This window comes from Poecilia reticulata, chromosome 10 (assembly GCF_904066995.2).
Source record: "Poecilia reticulata chromosome 10, P_reticulata-male-v2, whole genome shotgun sequence".
NCBI lineage: Eukaryota > Metazoa > Chordata > Actinopteri > Cyprinodontiformes > Poeciliidae > Poecilia > Poecilia reticulata.
In genome coordinates, this window is record NC_088839.1 from 12015679 (window position 1) to 12031997 (window position 16319).

At 39.0% G+C, this 16319-nt stretch overlaps 1 protein-coding gene and 1 long non-coding RNA gene across 2 annotated transcripts; one reads left to right on the forward strand and one right to left on the reverse strand.

Moving 5' to 3' along the window:
• The first annotated feature begins 162 nt into the window (after nucleotides 1-162).
• LOC103471140 (uncharacterized) lies at nucleotides 163-4883 on the forward strand. The gene is made up of 4 exons (XR_014089370.1): nucleotides 163-279; nucleotides 369-462; nucleotides 4017-4142; nucleotides 4220-4883. It is a non-coding gene; the product is annotated as an uncharacterized LOC103471140 (long non-coding RNA).
• Nucleotides 3875-15976, reverse strand: synpo (synaptopodin). The gene is given in 4 exon segments (XM_081611805.1): nucleotides 3875-7783; nucleotides 9554-11619; nucleotides 15656-15677; nucleotides 15679-15976. Coding segments are annotated over 4 exon segments (3534 nt in total). The 5' UTR covers nucleotides 15823-15976; the 3' UTR covers nucleotides 3875-6481.
• Between the last annotated feature and the right edge of the window lie 343 nt (nucleotides 15977-16319).

The window sequence follows — 16319 nt, forward strand, 5'->3', positions numbered from 1 at the left end:
GTTGTCTCCATTAGCTGGACGAAACACAGTTTACTCACCGGGGTCTACTGGGCTAACCAAATAGAACATAAGTCACTTGTTATCGTTCTCTTACTTGCTAGGCCAGCTAGCTCGGAACTTCTACAGTTAGCGTTAGCGGCTAACAACAACAATTCGGGGACACCTAACTAAGGCACAGACATCCATCTGCAGTTCTCCTGAGATTCAACGAAAAAAAAAGGCTTTTTATTTCTAAAAAAAAAACAAAACAAAAAAAACACAGAGATAGTGTTAAAGCAGGTAACTTCTCAGCTCGACATCCCTAATGTTATCTCGCCTACTCCATCGCTGCTAATAAGAGCCTTCATCTTTGTTTTCTTTTTTTCTAGGGAAGCAAGCCCTTGCTGTCAAACGACAAAACCCACTGTGTTTGGCTTGTGGCCCTTTTCACCTCAAGAGCGGCCTCTTGTGTCGTCAATGAAGGTATTTTTCTCGCTGAATTGAGACATAATGTTCTTCTGGCTCATAATCTAATATTGCAGCATTGTATTGATCGGGTAAAGAAAAAGTGATTCATTAAAGATTAACACATTGCAGGCATAATACTGCACAAATTCAAATGTCACAAGAACACACATCCTCTGTTACTATAGTAGTAACATAATTTCTAACCATGTTATTTATCATTCGTGCCATTTCAATTATAGTGGTAGTAAAATTATGTTTCTGCAACAAAAAAAAGGTGAGTACAGGGCCACATGTAGAAAGTTTTCAAAAGGTCGGTGGAATGGTGGCCATCATGTTGGCGTGGCACATCAAAACAACAACCTAGACAAAACAGAATTTTAATAGTTTTGTAATGCTCTCCTCATTATTAAATTTATCAAGTGTCATTCTACAAAAAGTGCTTTGAATTAAATAAATTCATTGAAACATTCTCACCCTCCTATCTAAAATGCTAATGAATTAATGATAAAGCCTATGCTTAATATACATTTATTCCCAAAATTATACATACGCCTGGCAGACTTTATATTTACAAGTGTTAGACTAAATACATTATTTCCGATGGAGAATGACACAGACAACTTCTAAAAAGGTAAGACAAGGTAAAAGAGTATCAGTTTTGAAAATGACATGGTTTTATTTAAATGTTAAGAGAGGAATGGAATGAGAATTTTTTTTATCCCTCTCTACAAATCAGTGGGAAAATAATATCTTCCTAAAAGTCTTTAAGGTTGGAAGGTCCCACTTTCATCACTAATCTTTAGCTTTCTTGCCAGGTTCTCCATAGAATTAAAGTTGGGAATGTTGTGACATTCCTTTGACACTTTTGGGATTATTTTTCTGTACATAGTAACAATATTTGAATTTAACATTTATACTTGTATCTATTGATTCTTCTTTTCACATTTGTCATAACAGGACATGAACAGATGTAAAAAAATTAATAAAAGCAAACGTGCATGTGCCCAATTAACAATTACCTGCCAAGGTACTGACAGTAAGTCCGATTCACACTCTGTTTTGAACAATCTGGAAAACTATCCAGTTTAATTCTAGCATATGATGTGAAAAAAAATCTGGAAACATATTGGTATTTATAGATTTTAGTCCACATTTCCAGAGTGGAAAATTTAGCATTTCTGAAAAAGATTTTAAATACAGTATAATCTCATTAGAGAAAAAAGTACCTTATATAGCTGTTGGTATGTTTATTTAGTTAATTACTTACTTATTTACTTACTTACTTACACAATTGATTTTCCTGATTTTACATAGATTTTATATAGATACATTGTTTTGTTTTATTTATTTCTATCTATTTTTAATTGTTATATTTTATTTGTTTCTGTCACTATTTTTTACTCTTGTACGGTGTCCTTGAGTGCCAGAAAGGCGCCTTTGAAATAAAATTTATTATTATTATTATTATTATTATTATTATTATTATTATTATTATTATTATTATTATTATTATTATATTTTTATAATCTGCTTTTGCAGCTTTTGTTTTGGTTTACCATCCTGTAAAAATACAAACTGTAACTTTATTTTAAAAAACAACAACAACAAAACAATTAGCTTGCATAATAAAAAAATATCTTAAAGTTGCAAAAATAATCTAGATTTTTTTATTTATGGAAAATTAGTACATTTTGTAGTGAGAAATGCTCAGATATTTGAATAAACACAAACATTAGTTTGACTAGATCTTTTTGTTCCAGCACCAAAGAGAATATGACGCTATAAGAAATTAGACTTGTTGTTTAAGTATATTTTCTCGTATCCCTATTGTCTAATGACCACACTTTAAAATGACACTTTGTTAGAAAGGAAGTAGATAATGTTGAGCATTTAAAGTCGTGAAATGCTCAGAGTTGTGTTACGGGGGGCATGCTTGAAGAGCGTCTGCTCCAGTAGTGTAGACAAATTTGAACTTCAGTCTGAAGTCCTACAGATGGCAGTCTTTGAACCTGGTTTAAGCTTTCTTTTCACCTCTGGATTCTGGTGTTGGGGACATGCCACTCCCCAAATCGTTTGCTACAAACATGGCGAACTAACAGTGAACTCAGCTCAAAGCTATAAAGCCAAAGAAATGAGTCTTTATACTCTCATGAGGTGGGCTGTTATTGATTTTTGGCTTTATTTAATGAAAAAAAGTGCATGTATCTTATTTCAGTTATCAGATTTATGTGGAAATAAAATTAAAAAGGGATTTTCAAATCATAGACACTGCAGTATTTGTAAAATGTCCTATCAGTACAAACATATTACACCACTATTTCATAACACTGTTATCATTTATGCTAGGTTATTCCATGCTTTTGATGAGAATCCACATGGGAGCTGGAATCTGACTGTGATCTTGAGTAACTATGTTATATATTGTGTATATATTTGTGTATATATTTATCCATGCGGATAAATATATACACAATAAAAAAATACACTGTTTGATTTCTTTTCAGGATGGTTTTAATAGTTTTATATATATCAAAATAAGAAAAGTGAAATAAGCTCTAGAGTCTTCGAATGAACTTTAAACATTTTATCCATTAAAGCGTGATTTGTAATTAAAACTAAGCATAAATCGTTGGAAAATAACAATTCTACTGCCATTGCACTACCTGTCAACCTGTGATGCAATGACTTACAAATTCTCTAATACATTTTATGATGTTTACAGGCAAATCATTTCAGTCAGTTTGAGGTGTGGACTGACTGAAAGGACTACAACACCTTTAATCATTGCTTTTTTTATCTTTCTATTCTGTTTTAATAATTATTCTTAATCTTATGGTCATTTATTAAACAGAGTAGTTAGTTAACTCTGTGCCTGCAAGATGCCATAATCCTGAAACTTGAAAATAAACCCAAATTGCTAAACTCCATTACTGTGCCTGACAGATACTAGGACGTATTTTCATACAATTCTGGGTTTTCTCTGGTATGAAGCTGGGTGTTGTGGAAGCAAATCTCCAATTTGGCATCAGTCCAAATAACTGCACTAATATTGCTTGAGCCACACTTGTACAAAGAAGAGACATCACATTTTCGTAACCTTTAAAGATAATCATATGTTTAATGTACTATTTTCTTTTTAACTGCTAGTTGCAAAGCTTTTTAGCTTTTATTCCATTTATTGATAGAGCAGGTAAAGTTCACTGCTGTTATCTTTCCTCTATAAAATAATATTAAAAAATCTGACTAAGAAGCCATTGCTGCTAAGAACATAATGTTCTCACCCCAATGATTAAACACATCTTTAAACTCTTGTTTCTTATGAGTGGATGTTCTCAGGTACTACTACTGTGCTGTGAATCATGGTGTGCAAAATCATGTGTCAATGCATTTAAAGGAAATGAAACAAATTACACATTTTCAACAGACGTTTTATTGTGCATCAGTTTATTAATTGTGTTATGATATAAAACGAGTTGAATTAAAGAAATGCAGTGACACAGTCAGGTAGCCATACAACCTATAAGCAAACTTAAACAGGTCACGATGTGTTTTCTTGGTATCTGTTCGAGGATGTGTGCAGGCTGCCCAGAGGTGACCTCGGCTGAAATCTATCCTTGACAGTGATAGGCTCAATCCTGCTGAAGGAGCAAGGACACCAAGGAGCAGAAGTTGCTGTCACTCAAAAGATACACAGAGTAAATATTTAGCAATGTGCTGATGCTTTCAGCCTGTGAGTCAGCGAACGAAAAAGCAATCTGTTGTTCTGTTGCAGGACCAGGCAAGGTGGACAGGGTTACACTTCCTGAAGCAGAAACATAACTCTGGGAGCATTTACATTTGCAACTAATCTCCAGCTTCACCCTAACATGCAGCATTGTCCAGGACTGGTTGAAGTTCTATAGTAAGACATTTATTTGTCTTTTGTTATAGCAACTCAAGCTTTCAATGACAATTTTGCCTGTACAATGAAATGATCACAAGTGCATTCAAGTATAAAAAGAAACTTTACAAGTTACTAAAAATGTACATGAGACTATCATATGCGGCTGAAATATAATTCATCCTTCCGATCTCGCTCGCAACACAACTCGGTTTCAAACGTGCTTCTGTCCTTTTCGCCATGGATTTTAATCGTGTTTCTTCTCCACTTGTCTGACATACACTTTTGCCTCTAAACCTTTTTCAAACAGACTCAAATATTTTAATCCGTTCCACATCAAAGATCCTACTAATATGGACTAAAGAGCAATAAGTTCTGGTGATAGCAAAGGAAACACGAAGAAAATATTCTGAGAAAGTTTTCAAAGCATTTCACCATACTCGATTAGACTTTACTTCACGTCTTTTCTTGTCAATACACTCCACTTTTCTGTGCTTCCTTCTATGAAGCATATCTTCACTTATTTCAGTTTTTAATAAAACTTATGTACATGTCAGCTGGTTATCGCACTGTATAAATTGTCCATTGGATTTCATGTAAAGTTGGAGGGTAGTTTAGTCAATTAACCAAGAATGAGAATGTGGACATCATGAAAGAAAGTTTTAGAAACTTAGAGTAACTTGTTAAACAAGTCGTTGGCCTTCATAGACCTCACCCTTTGTCACACTACAACCACAAACATTAATGTGTAAAGAGAATGAAATCGTTATGCTTTCATGGAAGGGCCTATGTGTTTCAGAAGATTAATCTTGCACATTAACCTAAGCAAATCCTCTAGTCTCCTGTAGGCAGGACCCCTGAGACGACGATACGTGAAGGGTAAAACTCGCTACATTTACCTCGTTATGTGCGCGAGGTGAAGGGGCGTAAGGCACGCTTAAGTGTATGGGAAAACATCATCGGCGCGCCTTACGCCCCCTACAGACGGGGTTTTGACGCCCCCTCTGGTGCTGCGCCCCTATGCGTTGCATGCGCTGCATACCCACTTGTTGCGCCACTGCCTGTAGGGATGATTTTACTAAGCGGAAATGGAATTTTGTCTTAGTTCCTATGAAGATGCATAAAGCTAAATATGGGTCATACAAGAAGAAAACCATTTAGAGTCTACAAAAGGCTTCAAACTAGGAAAATTTACCTGCCAGCAGGACATCAATAAACACAACCAGAGCTACAATAGAATGGTTTATATCTAAAGATGTTCATAGTAATTTTGGCTCAGTCAAAGTCCAGAACCAAAGCCAACTGAGAAAATGTGACTGAAAATTTTAAGCTCTAAATCCGACTTAACTGAGCTTGAGCCTTTTAAAAGCAACATTTATCGGCTCCAGACAGAAACACTCTCCAAAAGTCATGCAAATATAGTTGCAGTAAAATGTGATTCTAGAAAGTCACATGGGGTCCTAAATATAAATGCACGTTTTGTTTGTTTTAGTTTTTGATTCAATTTGAAAAACACCATGTAACATTTAAAGTTCTAAAATTACACTAAAACACATTAGGGTTTGTGATTGAAGCATGGTAAAAAAAAAAAAAATGAAAATGATGAAGGGACCTGAAGATAACACGCAGTACAGAAGAAATCAAATGCAACTGTAAAATGTGATCATTGCATGCAGTGTACTATTACAAAACATCAATAATGCTTTAACTAAAGCAGCGAAATGCCCATTAAGCTAAATGTTATTACTAATTTGATGTGCCTGTTTTATGCCTGAAGTCTCATTTTGTTATGACTTTAATCAGACCAGTCAGTATAATTAATGTAGTAATGACTGGGAAGGTGTGTTTGTTTTAAAAGTATAATAGAGGCTATTTAAAACCTTTGCTTATTTTTTGAGCACTTTTTGGTATGTCAGAAGCGTACAAGCCACAGCAACTGTGTTTCATAAAAAACTTGTTCTTGTCAGTGCACACAAGGAATGTGAGCCCCGTGGAAACATAAAACTATTTTAATGTAACATTTACTATGATTTAGGTCCAACAATTAGCTTCTCTGAAATTTAAGGCAACTCAGTCAAAAACTCAAATTATCTTCCAAGGCCAAACAAGGGTCTATGAATGATGAAATTCTGAACATCCAGTAGTTTAACAATCTCACAGGTCAGTGGAGACCGTACTTCTTTTGACCCGCAGGCTGCCGCCCCAGCCACGGGGGCAGGTGTTGTAGGAATGTAGACCAGGCGACCTGAGGCCCGAGTCCTCGGACTCAACAGAGGCATCGGAGTCGGTCAGAGAACGGGTGTTGTAGAGCCTTACGGGCGAGCAGATTCTCTGAGTCGGGGTGACAGGAGGGCTGGTGAAGGTGGGAGACTGTGCACCCAAGGACCTCTGCTGGAAGGGGCTAATTGGTGGTTTTTGCCAGTCGTTTTGAGAGTTTCCCACATGTGAAATGGGGAGGCCGTGACTGCTCGGTGCTCCAGGGGAGGGGCTGTTTTTACGTTTGGCTGCATTTATAATATTCTTTGCAAGGAGACGGTGATTTGCTTTTGAGTCTAGGTTGTTAACAATCTGGGACGTGCAGCGATTGTCTTTTTGTTGTCGTGGAGGGGAGGCAGCGGCCGTTGTGTGCAGAGGATTAGTAGAATGAAAGGATGAGCTACTTTGAAACAGTGCAGGTGATTGGGAGCGGGGGCTCCATGGAGGGCAGACAGGAGATGTGGCTGAAAATATTTGCAGAGGTCTGGATGGGGAGACAGAAACAGCGGAGGATTGATTATTCTGGCTTACGAAAGGCGACTGACATCTTGATCCCCAAGGAGGAGTTTGGGAAGGTCTGGATGTAGGACCAGGGGAAAAGGTGGAAGTTTGGGTATTCTGACTCACTGCTGGGGATTGGCACCTTGATCCCCAGGGAGGGGACATTGTAGAGGTGGCGACAGATGTGATGGAGGGTCTGGACACGGAGAAAGCCGAAGCAGTGGAGGTCTTATTATTATTGCTCACAGATGGGGACTGGCATCTTGAACCCCAAGGAGGAGAAATAGGATAATGGGTTTTAGAGTTTTCAGAGGGTTTGGAAAAAGGAATGGAGGCAGTAGTGAAGGACTGGCTGACAGCTGGGGACTGACATCTGGAACCCCAAGGTGGAGAGCATGGAGAAGTGACTGTAGCTGCTCGGGGGGGCCTGGATGCAGAAGTGGAATTAACAGAGGAAAACTGGCTATTCTGACTGGATATAAAAGACTGGGATCTTGCATTACTGGACAAATTGACAGGAGACGTGACAGAACGGATAGATCCACTGGTGGTGGTTGGTGACTGGCTTGTTTGAGAGCTGGGGATCCATGTTCTAGTTGCTTGGTTTGCCGGGCTGTTGAAGCGTCTGGTTAGGCTGGGTGTACTGGTTGCGGTGGGTGTTTCACCAGTAATTTCAACAGGGGATGAATCCTCTGATTCCTGTTGGAACATAGCATATGGTTCTGCTTTAGTACATGTAAAAGACAAAAATATCCATAAAGCAAAATCTTTCAGATTGCAGATTTAAGACTAGCAAATCCTCCTTTTTATGGGAATTGCAATGTTTTTTGTTGTTTTTTTGTCAGATATGATCATTATAGGATGTTCTCTAACTGACCATGGTGACACAACACAAAGGTTAAATAATCAGAAAAGTACAAATGTTTCAACAGGTTTAAATGTATGTTTTCATTTGGAGCTTCAGTTGCATACCCACCACCTTTTAACATTCCCTCCCTGTACAAGTGTTTCTTCAATAAGCCTAGCCATTAGCACAAGTAGGTCTAGTGTTTAGTGTCTCTCTCAGGTTACTGTCATTTGGTCCTCCTGAGGTAGTTACCCTTTGCAGGGATATGAAGTTACTCAACTGAAGCAAAGGTTGCAGTTCATCATATGTCCTGCCAATTAAGAACCAGCTATGCATGCTCAGGATGATAATATGTCAGGAGGGTGTTGTGTTGTAATTCAAAGTGCAAGTATCTTTATCCTAAAAGTTATCTTCATGTAATATCATGGTTATACTCCAAATGTTTGGAGCTTTGCAGTAAGACATAAACTTAAGATGTTTATGTTTTAATTCTTTAAGAGTTTAAAAACTGTTAAGATCAAAAGCTGAAATTGAGCACAGATCTTTCTCTGTTAAGTCATCCCTGTATTTGATAGAGACATACAGTTTTCTGGTAGCTTAGATGTTCCCAGCTATAACAAAAAAAAGATGATTTAGCAGAGACATTAAATAGTTAAGACGCTGGTGGAATCAGGAAATGAGAGGAAGAAAAAAACAGAAGGAAGTCATTGCAAAGTGTTAGCATGAAGATTTAATCAGAAGAGAAACATCTCACTTTTGCACAGAACACAATCAGTTATAAGAGACAGTGAGCAGAAACACCAGGGAAAAACAGTAAATCAACGTGTTTGCAAAGAAGCAGACAGAAACACAGCAGAATGAAGACAGCATTTCTGCTTTAAGTTGGAACAGAGTTAAGAAACGGAAAATTATGCAGCTATAAAGCAGCACAGAGTCCAAATGTATATAACATGTGTTTAGGTAAATGAAGCTAGAAAGCTCGGTAAATTGCTTGAAGACATGAAGGCATTAAAAGATTTCTCTTGCTGCAACTTTCATGGCTCTGAAAAGCGTTAAGTTACAAATCATAGATCACAAACCAGATGCTAGGCCATCTGTTAGGCGCCTTTGTAAGGCAGAATCCTGATGGTACCCAGTGGAGAACATTTGAGATTGTTTTCATGTTTCAAAACGTTCTTTAAATTGACGTTTAGAGAGCTTAAGTGCAGAGCTGCTTTCAGAATATAAACTTTCATTGATTACATAACAGCACAGTTTAAATTTTCTGAACTTAATCACTGCTGAATGGATTTTGTTTCTCAGGAAAAATAAAATGCAATTACACTCTGTCTTCACAGATCAGTTAGGATGCATTGACTTAGATAATTGTATCATTTGCAGGCCATTTCATCCCTAACCTTAAATTTGCGGTATTGTTTCATGGTAAATTTAAATATCACAATAATTCCTTCATGCAGCTACAAAAGCTGGTATTATGAAAAGGCACACAAACAGTCAAGGGTTTAAAGAAAGTGCAGTTAATTTTAGCTTCACTTAAATTATCTTCCATATTGCAGCCATGTGATCCTTATCTATGAAATATTCAGTCTTATCTAAAAATGATACATGGTCGGTCTCCACACCTGTGGTGTAATTCCTGCCTTCTTGGCAGAAAACGTCGGCTTTGGTGCCTGAACTCCAGACCGAGGGGAGGAAACTCGTTCTGGAGAAAAAGGAGACATCGAAGAAGTGATCCTCGGATGTGTTGAAGCCGGATTTGCTGGGTATTCTGATCCTCTTGGGGAGGTGAGAGGTAACTGAGGTGACATACTGCCATAATAAGATGGTGAGGTGTTAGGTAGAGAAGTCTGTCTAGACAAACTTTGGCTGCTGAGTTGGTTGTTGGCTTGTGGTGCTCCTCTGGGTAACGTGCTTAATGGGTCCTTGACCGGGTTGAAGACAAAGAGGGAAGAGTTGAGCTGGTAGGGACGGTGTCTTGCGAGGTCCATCTCTATCTTGGAGCAGCCATTTTCTAAAGTAGTTGGTGGCTCTGGAACTGGCTCTGGTACTGCAACTTTTGGTTTTGGTTTTTGCTTGACGGCTTGCTGGGCCTTTAGATTTTGCGAAATCTGTGCGCTCACTTCAGAGTTCTTGGCAATGGCTTTCACCCTTCCTGGCATGTTCGATGGGTAAACCCAGGATGGTGGTAAAGACATTGTGGGGGAGGGAGATCTAATTTGTCCTGGATTCTGATTCTCAACAACATATTTCTCCATCCTTGATTGACGCTTGGCAAACAATTCAGCCCCCTTGCCTGACACATTCGTGAGGCTCTGCTCTGGACGGTGGTCCAGCCTCGGTCTGGTCTTTGAGCTTTTGAGACAGGATGCCCACTCTGGGGCTCTTGCTCCCTCTGTCTTTACCTCTGCTTTGGCAAGGAAGTTGGAAGCTTCTGCTCCCAAAGCCAGTAACTCCTCTTCAGGTGCTGGTTCAGGGACAGATCTGTGTCCATGTTTCTTTCTTTCATCCGCTCCTTGCACCAGAGAGAGCAGCTCAGGGTTTGGAGCAACCACTGGCTTCTCTTTAAATGTAAACATTGACTTCTTGTTTGCCCTTCTGACTGCGCCTTCTTCTAGTATTCCTGTTTTGATTGGTGTTATCAGCTTCCTTTCTCCAGTGGACTGTGGAACAAAGGTGGAAGGCTTTGGAGCTGTCAGAGGGCCACAGTGGGGTGCAGGTGGGTGCTGGAAAACAGGAAAGTTGGATGGCGAAGGACATGGAGGGGACATGGGAGGAGACATTGGAAGTGGACTAGTGTAGAACGTCTGTGGGGGTCGGTTTGTGAAGGCCGGCAGAGGAGGTGTTGGATATGATGGTGGTGGAGGCGGAGGAGAGAACGTGACAGGTTGAGTCGAAGAAGGGAGAGGAGGAGTGGCATAAGATGGAGGAGGTGGGATGTCTACAGCAGAATTGACTGAATCTGGAGAGAGCACAGTTGGTGGTGAGAAGAAAGGTCGAGCTGTTCTGTTGAGGAAGGCAGGCGTCTGCTTGGAGGGTGAGACTAAGGAAATCCTCTCTGAACCAGAGGTGCTGTGACAGCCATTAAGAAGCTTTTCAGAGGGAACAACTGCTGGGTGGCCCTCACTTGTTTCTGTCTTCCTTTCAACATGTGCCATCACAGCTGGATGAGAGTCATTACTCTCATCCAGAGTTTTGTGCCTCGCATCGTCCTCTAGACCCTCGTGAATTTTATCCTTTATGTCGTCTTCTTCTTCCGGCTCTTCTTTGACAGGGAGGAAGTGTCTTTCCTGGATATCATAGTCCTCCGTGTCTTCATCTTTGATGAAATTCTTATTTTCTTCTTCCATTATGCCACCAGTTGAAGGGCTGCTTGCAGCTGGCAAAAAGTGTGACTTATTATTATTTAAGTTCAGGTCTGTGTCCTTGTCCTCACAGCTCCTCTCTGCCCAGGTTTGCTTGTTGGACAAGGAATCCCTTTTCACATTTTCAGTTTTGTCCACCTCTGACCCTTGTCCGCAGCTTTCGAGCGTGAAGGCGTTCACTCTCTGCCTGCGCCGATTAAAAAGCTGCACACCCCTGGAGCTGGATCCGGAGTTGGAGGGGATGGTGAGCTGAGCAGCAATGATGTGACTCTTCAGCCGTGCCTCCTTCAGCTCTTTCTCCGATAAACTGGCACTCCTGCTCAGATCTAATGAGACACAGAAAACAGGAAAAATGACATAGACGTTTAGCTCCCATTCATTGCAAAACACCACTAAACTTAGCTGAACTTGGCAAATGATAAGACTCAAAACTAGTGCACACACATAATTTGTTCTGATTCCATTTTTTTGTTTACATTTCCTTGTGGATCCATTATTATGTTTTAATCTTAAGAGTTTTGGCACTACAATACTGTGTTAGTATGTCATGGTTCTCAAACGATGGGACTGGTGCCATTACTAATATATGGACTGTCTTTTAGGTTCAGTCTAAAGAAATCAGAACAAAAAAATGCAAGCTATTTTTTCTTCACAGTAGAAAAATGCAATGAAGGCTTCTTTGAGAGCTCCCCATATCAACTTTAGTGGGCAGCAGCAAACCAGGAACAAGTGCTGGGGGCAAATTTATGTTGAATTAAGTTTAACAAATTACAACTTGGATCTTGGCATCACATCAAGCCCAACTTAACTGTGTTCCATTTACTGCTTCCAAAACAAGCAAGATTTTCTTATGAACCTTCTTTGTGACTAGCCTAACTGTTTTTAGCAATACAAGCCAATAATACAAGCATGTTATGCTTTCAAATATTGCATGTATGTTTACTGAAGACGTTTTACTGTGCTGTGTGTGTGAACATTTCATAATATACAAAAAAATCCAGTGCACAGTTAATTGTTTAGTTTTAGATTTTTTTTATTTTATCAGACATATTGGATTTTACACATAACCAGTGTATATGTAGTTTGCAGTTGAAGATTCATACACACAGGATCTTTCTGTTAGCTCTTTAAAGTTGAAACTGACATTTCTGAGTAAAGATGTAATTGCTGAAAAGCAATTCAAGCTGAAACTGCCTTCATTAACTTTCTCCTATAGTTGGGATCACCAATCAACAAGCATATGATCCTGAGATATTTTTCATTGATTGGCTAAGTAATAATAATAATAATAATAATAATAATAATAATAATAATAATAATAATAATAATAATAATAATAATAATAATAATAAAAGCAAAGCATATTTATGATGTAAGTACAAACAAATGTGCAAATATGCAATTTCGAAACAGCAGAAGAAGTCAGTATGGATGTACTTAGAAACTTTTACAAAAAAGGTTGAGACCCACTGCTATACAGAGATAACTCCCCAAGGATAACAACAAAAATGTTAAAAAGGTTTTTTTTATATTCAAACAACAACAAAAATCCAACATGTGGAATGTTTTTTATGAGTCTAGGTTTTAATATTCTCTTTAAAACCCACAATTCTTTTAACGCCACATGGTTTAGATTGTTGTTTGCTTTGCTTTTGATTCTAACTGATGGGGCGAGAAAAATAGGGCTTTGTGGACATTTGACTCAGCAGTCTGCAGCTCTAGACAGTGAGCTAATAGACGAAGGCTGAGACACATATGAAACAAAAATGTTAATGAAGAGGCACAGCTTGTTGAGTAATAAAGTTATGAAAAAAAAGTAGGTAGGGCAGCAGTTTGCTGCTGCAGCAAAAGTAGAGTCTGACAACCTTTTCTCCTGCAAGTTCAACAGTTTTGATCCAAATTGCCTCTGTTGAAACATAAACTGTGTTGTTTGAGCTTAAAAGCTTTATTTTCTAGGCAGTGGAACCATTTCCTCTGCCATCTGCAGTCGTCCCTCCCTGAGCATTCCTCCACGGCTGAGAAAACTCCCCGCCTGCGCTTCCAGCATGCCTTTGGTTTCTCTCTGTAGCTAATTTGTGCAATACTGGAGCTCAAACCCTTAATAGACCACTTTTACAATCTACAGCTACCAAAAATGATTTTCTCAGACTGCTGTCTATAAACTCGCTATACAATCAAGAGTTCCTATTTTAAACATAGTAACTACATCAAACAAGTAATAAAAACTTGATCCAGGCTTTTTTTTTGCCTTTTTATATAACAAATTGCACTCCAGGAAAAAGAAACTCTTTAGTGAGCACAGTAATGAATGGGTTGTCATGGAGATACATCTGGTGGATCATTCAACTATGTCATAATAATCTGAGCGGTGGAGAATATTTAAAGTTTTTCTCAGGACTTTTCTCAGACAAAAAGTCTTATAGATCCCGACAGCTACAATATTTGATGTAATCTAGCGCCAGCCGCAATAATTAGGTGTAAATCAATCCCTTGTAAATCTGCTACAATGATTAGATTCTACATGTGGCTTTTTCTTGCATATAAAACAACACCTTATCACATTGTGTCCATAAAAAAAGAAATATTATGCAATACACTTTACTTTCTTTCTTTCCGTCTGCTCTCACTGGTTGGTTTAACTCTCCCAGTTTGCAGTTATAAATGTCTAATGCAGCTTTATTCATATATACATTTTTATGGGTGTTCTTGATTTTTTTTTTTTAAATGCACCATGAGTTGAAGCTGCGTATTTCTGGAAAGAAATCTAAAGCAATTATTCAGATTAAAACGGTCAGCCTACACCACTACATATACACCAGAGCAGCAAAACGTGAGATCAAGAGTCCTAACTATAGACATTATTGTCATAGGCTGACTAAAACACACACATATATATATATATATATATATATATATATATATATATATATATATATATATATATATATATATATATATAAATACATATATATATATATATATAGCCGGATTGGTTATCAAGCAATGTGCAGGTGCCAAGCCCATTTGGACCAAATGTAATTGATGCAACTGAATCCTACTGATTTTTTCTTACAGTTAAATTCCTCTTTTCTACATATCTACAAACAAACATTAACTAAGAGAAAGTACAAAGGTAAGTTTAAGCAATATAGGTCACGCAATTACCCAAAATGTGCAAGACGCAAGACACCCTGCAGAATTCAGTCAATGACATGGAAAACATTCTGTAAAGTTTGCAGACAGAGCAGCACATTCAACACACAGCCTCTGACAAGTTACCTTTCCTCACCAATCCGACACAACTGCTCCTCTGTTAGGATTCAAACCACGGCACATCCTCACAAGTTCCCTGAGAGTTTGCCGTTCTGTTCTACATCTGATCCACATCAGCGCATAACCCCTCTTACCTTTTCCATTTCAAATCTCAGACCTCCGCTGTCATGTAGTACTTCCACAAGAGTTTACAATTATAACTGCGTCTGATGGCTTGACACCCCTCACCCCCACCTCACTTTTCTTTTTCTTTTTCTTTTTTTTTTTCTGGAGCAAGACACAAGATCGGATTTCTTTTTCTCTGCAGTCCAGCAGGACTCAGACAGGCAGGGAGGCAGAGGGAGAGAGGGCAGGGAAAGGAAGAGAAGAGAAGGAGGGAGGGCTTGTAGCTGGAGGCTACACCGTCTGTCACTCTACCTCCACTTTGGTTTCATTTTTTTTCCAAATGTGTAGCACTTACTCACGTATGCTTTTCACTAAATAATAAAAACGGAGACACCTGTGAGAGTGAAGCCCATCGCTTCTGTTGGGAGAGTGTTTATGTTTCGGCAGCAGCCTTCTGCAGAGAGATTCGTCTTTGTTTTGACAGCTTTGGAGAAATGTCCTGTCAATGGTAAGTATTGAGCAGCTTATCTCTGAAATGTCCTGTGATGGCTGGAGAGCCTCTGACCCTTTGTTGCAATCTTTGAAGTGCAACCCAGAGATACCTCAGCTTATGTTTACATGGATTAGACCAGTGAGCCTCCACAGCTACAGCACCTGACCCCTGCTGCCCCCCACATCAGTCGGGATATGCCATGTGTGTTCACTGAGCATTCCCTTGGTCCAAGTGTCTGCCCTCTTTGAACTGCAGCAGCCCTGAGCTCCAACCTGCAAAAGCAGGACTGGAATTTCCTGTCTTGATATAAGGAGCCCTGCATCGTATTGCCCTCCCCTCATGTCTCCCTCACCTCCGCTCCGCTTTCTATCTCTTCTCCATTTCCCGCTGCCCCTGCGAAGGGTGGAGCACACAAGAAGACTTCCCCTTACAGCAGCAGAATTTGAATCGAGGGGGCCAACCCCACATTTGTGTATCAAAGGTCAGATTACCCTGTCGGATGTTATCTTTTTTTCTGGTTGATGGCCGGGAGGGGAATGGGATGACAGCCCAGGAGCCCGTGGGTGATATGTGAAATGGTATGGAAAGACGGGGGATTAACAGAGGGGCCGTGTATCCCACCAGACTGACCGAGACCTAAACTCTCAATGGTTTTCATGTGGAGCCATGTAAAAAGTATTTGTACCCTTTGAAATGTTTCATATGTTTTTGAATACAAACTGCATTTCACTGGGGTTTTGCCCAGTAGACCAACACAACATAGCCAATAAATGTAAAGTGGAAAGAAAATGTCACATCCTTTCTGAGACACTTTGAAAAAGAACTCAGTTGTTTTTTTTGCTCTGACCACATGCGGCCATCTTTGGTGTGTGTTTCTGTCGTCTTTTTCACATCTTAGGATCAACAGTGTTTGTCCATTCTTCATTGCAAAGTAGCAATATCTGTGATGATTTTTTTTCAAGTCTTGCCACAGATTCTAAATTGTAGATTTTTACGTTGACTGGTCTAGTTAAGCAACCGAATATGCTTTGATCCAAACTATTCATTGTAGCTATTGTTGCATGTTTAGTCATTGTCCTGGAAGAAGTTGAGTCTCAATCTCTCTTAATTCGTTTGTTGCTTCAAACTGGTTCTCCTATATTTGACTCAATTTAT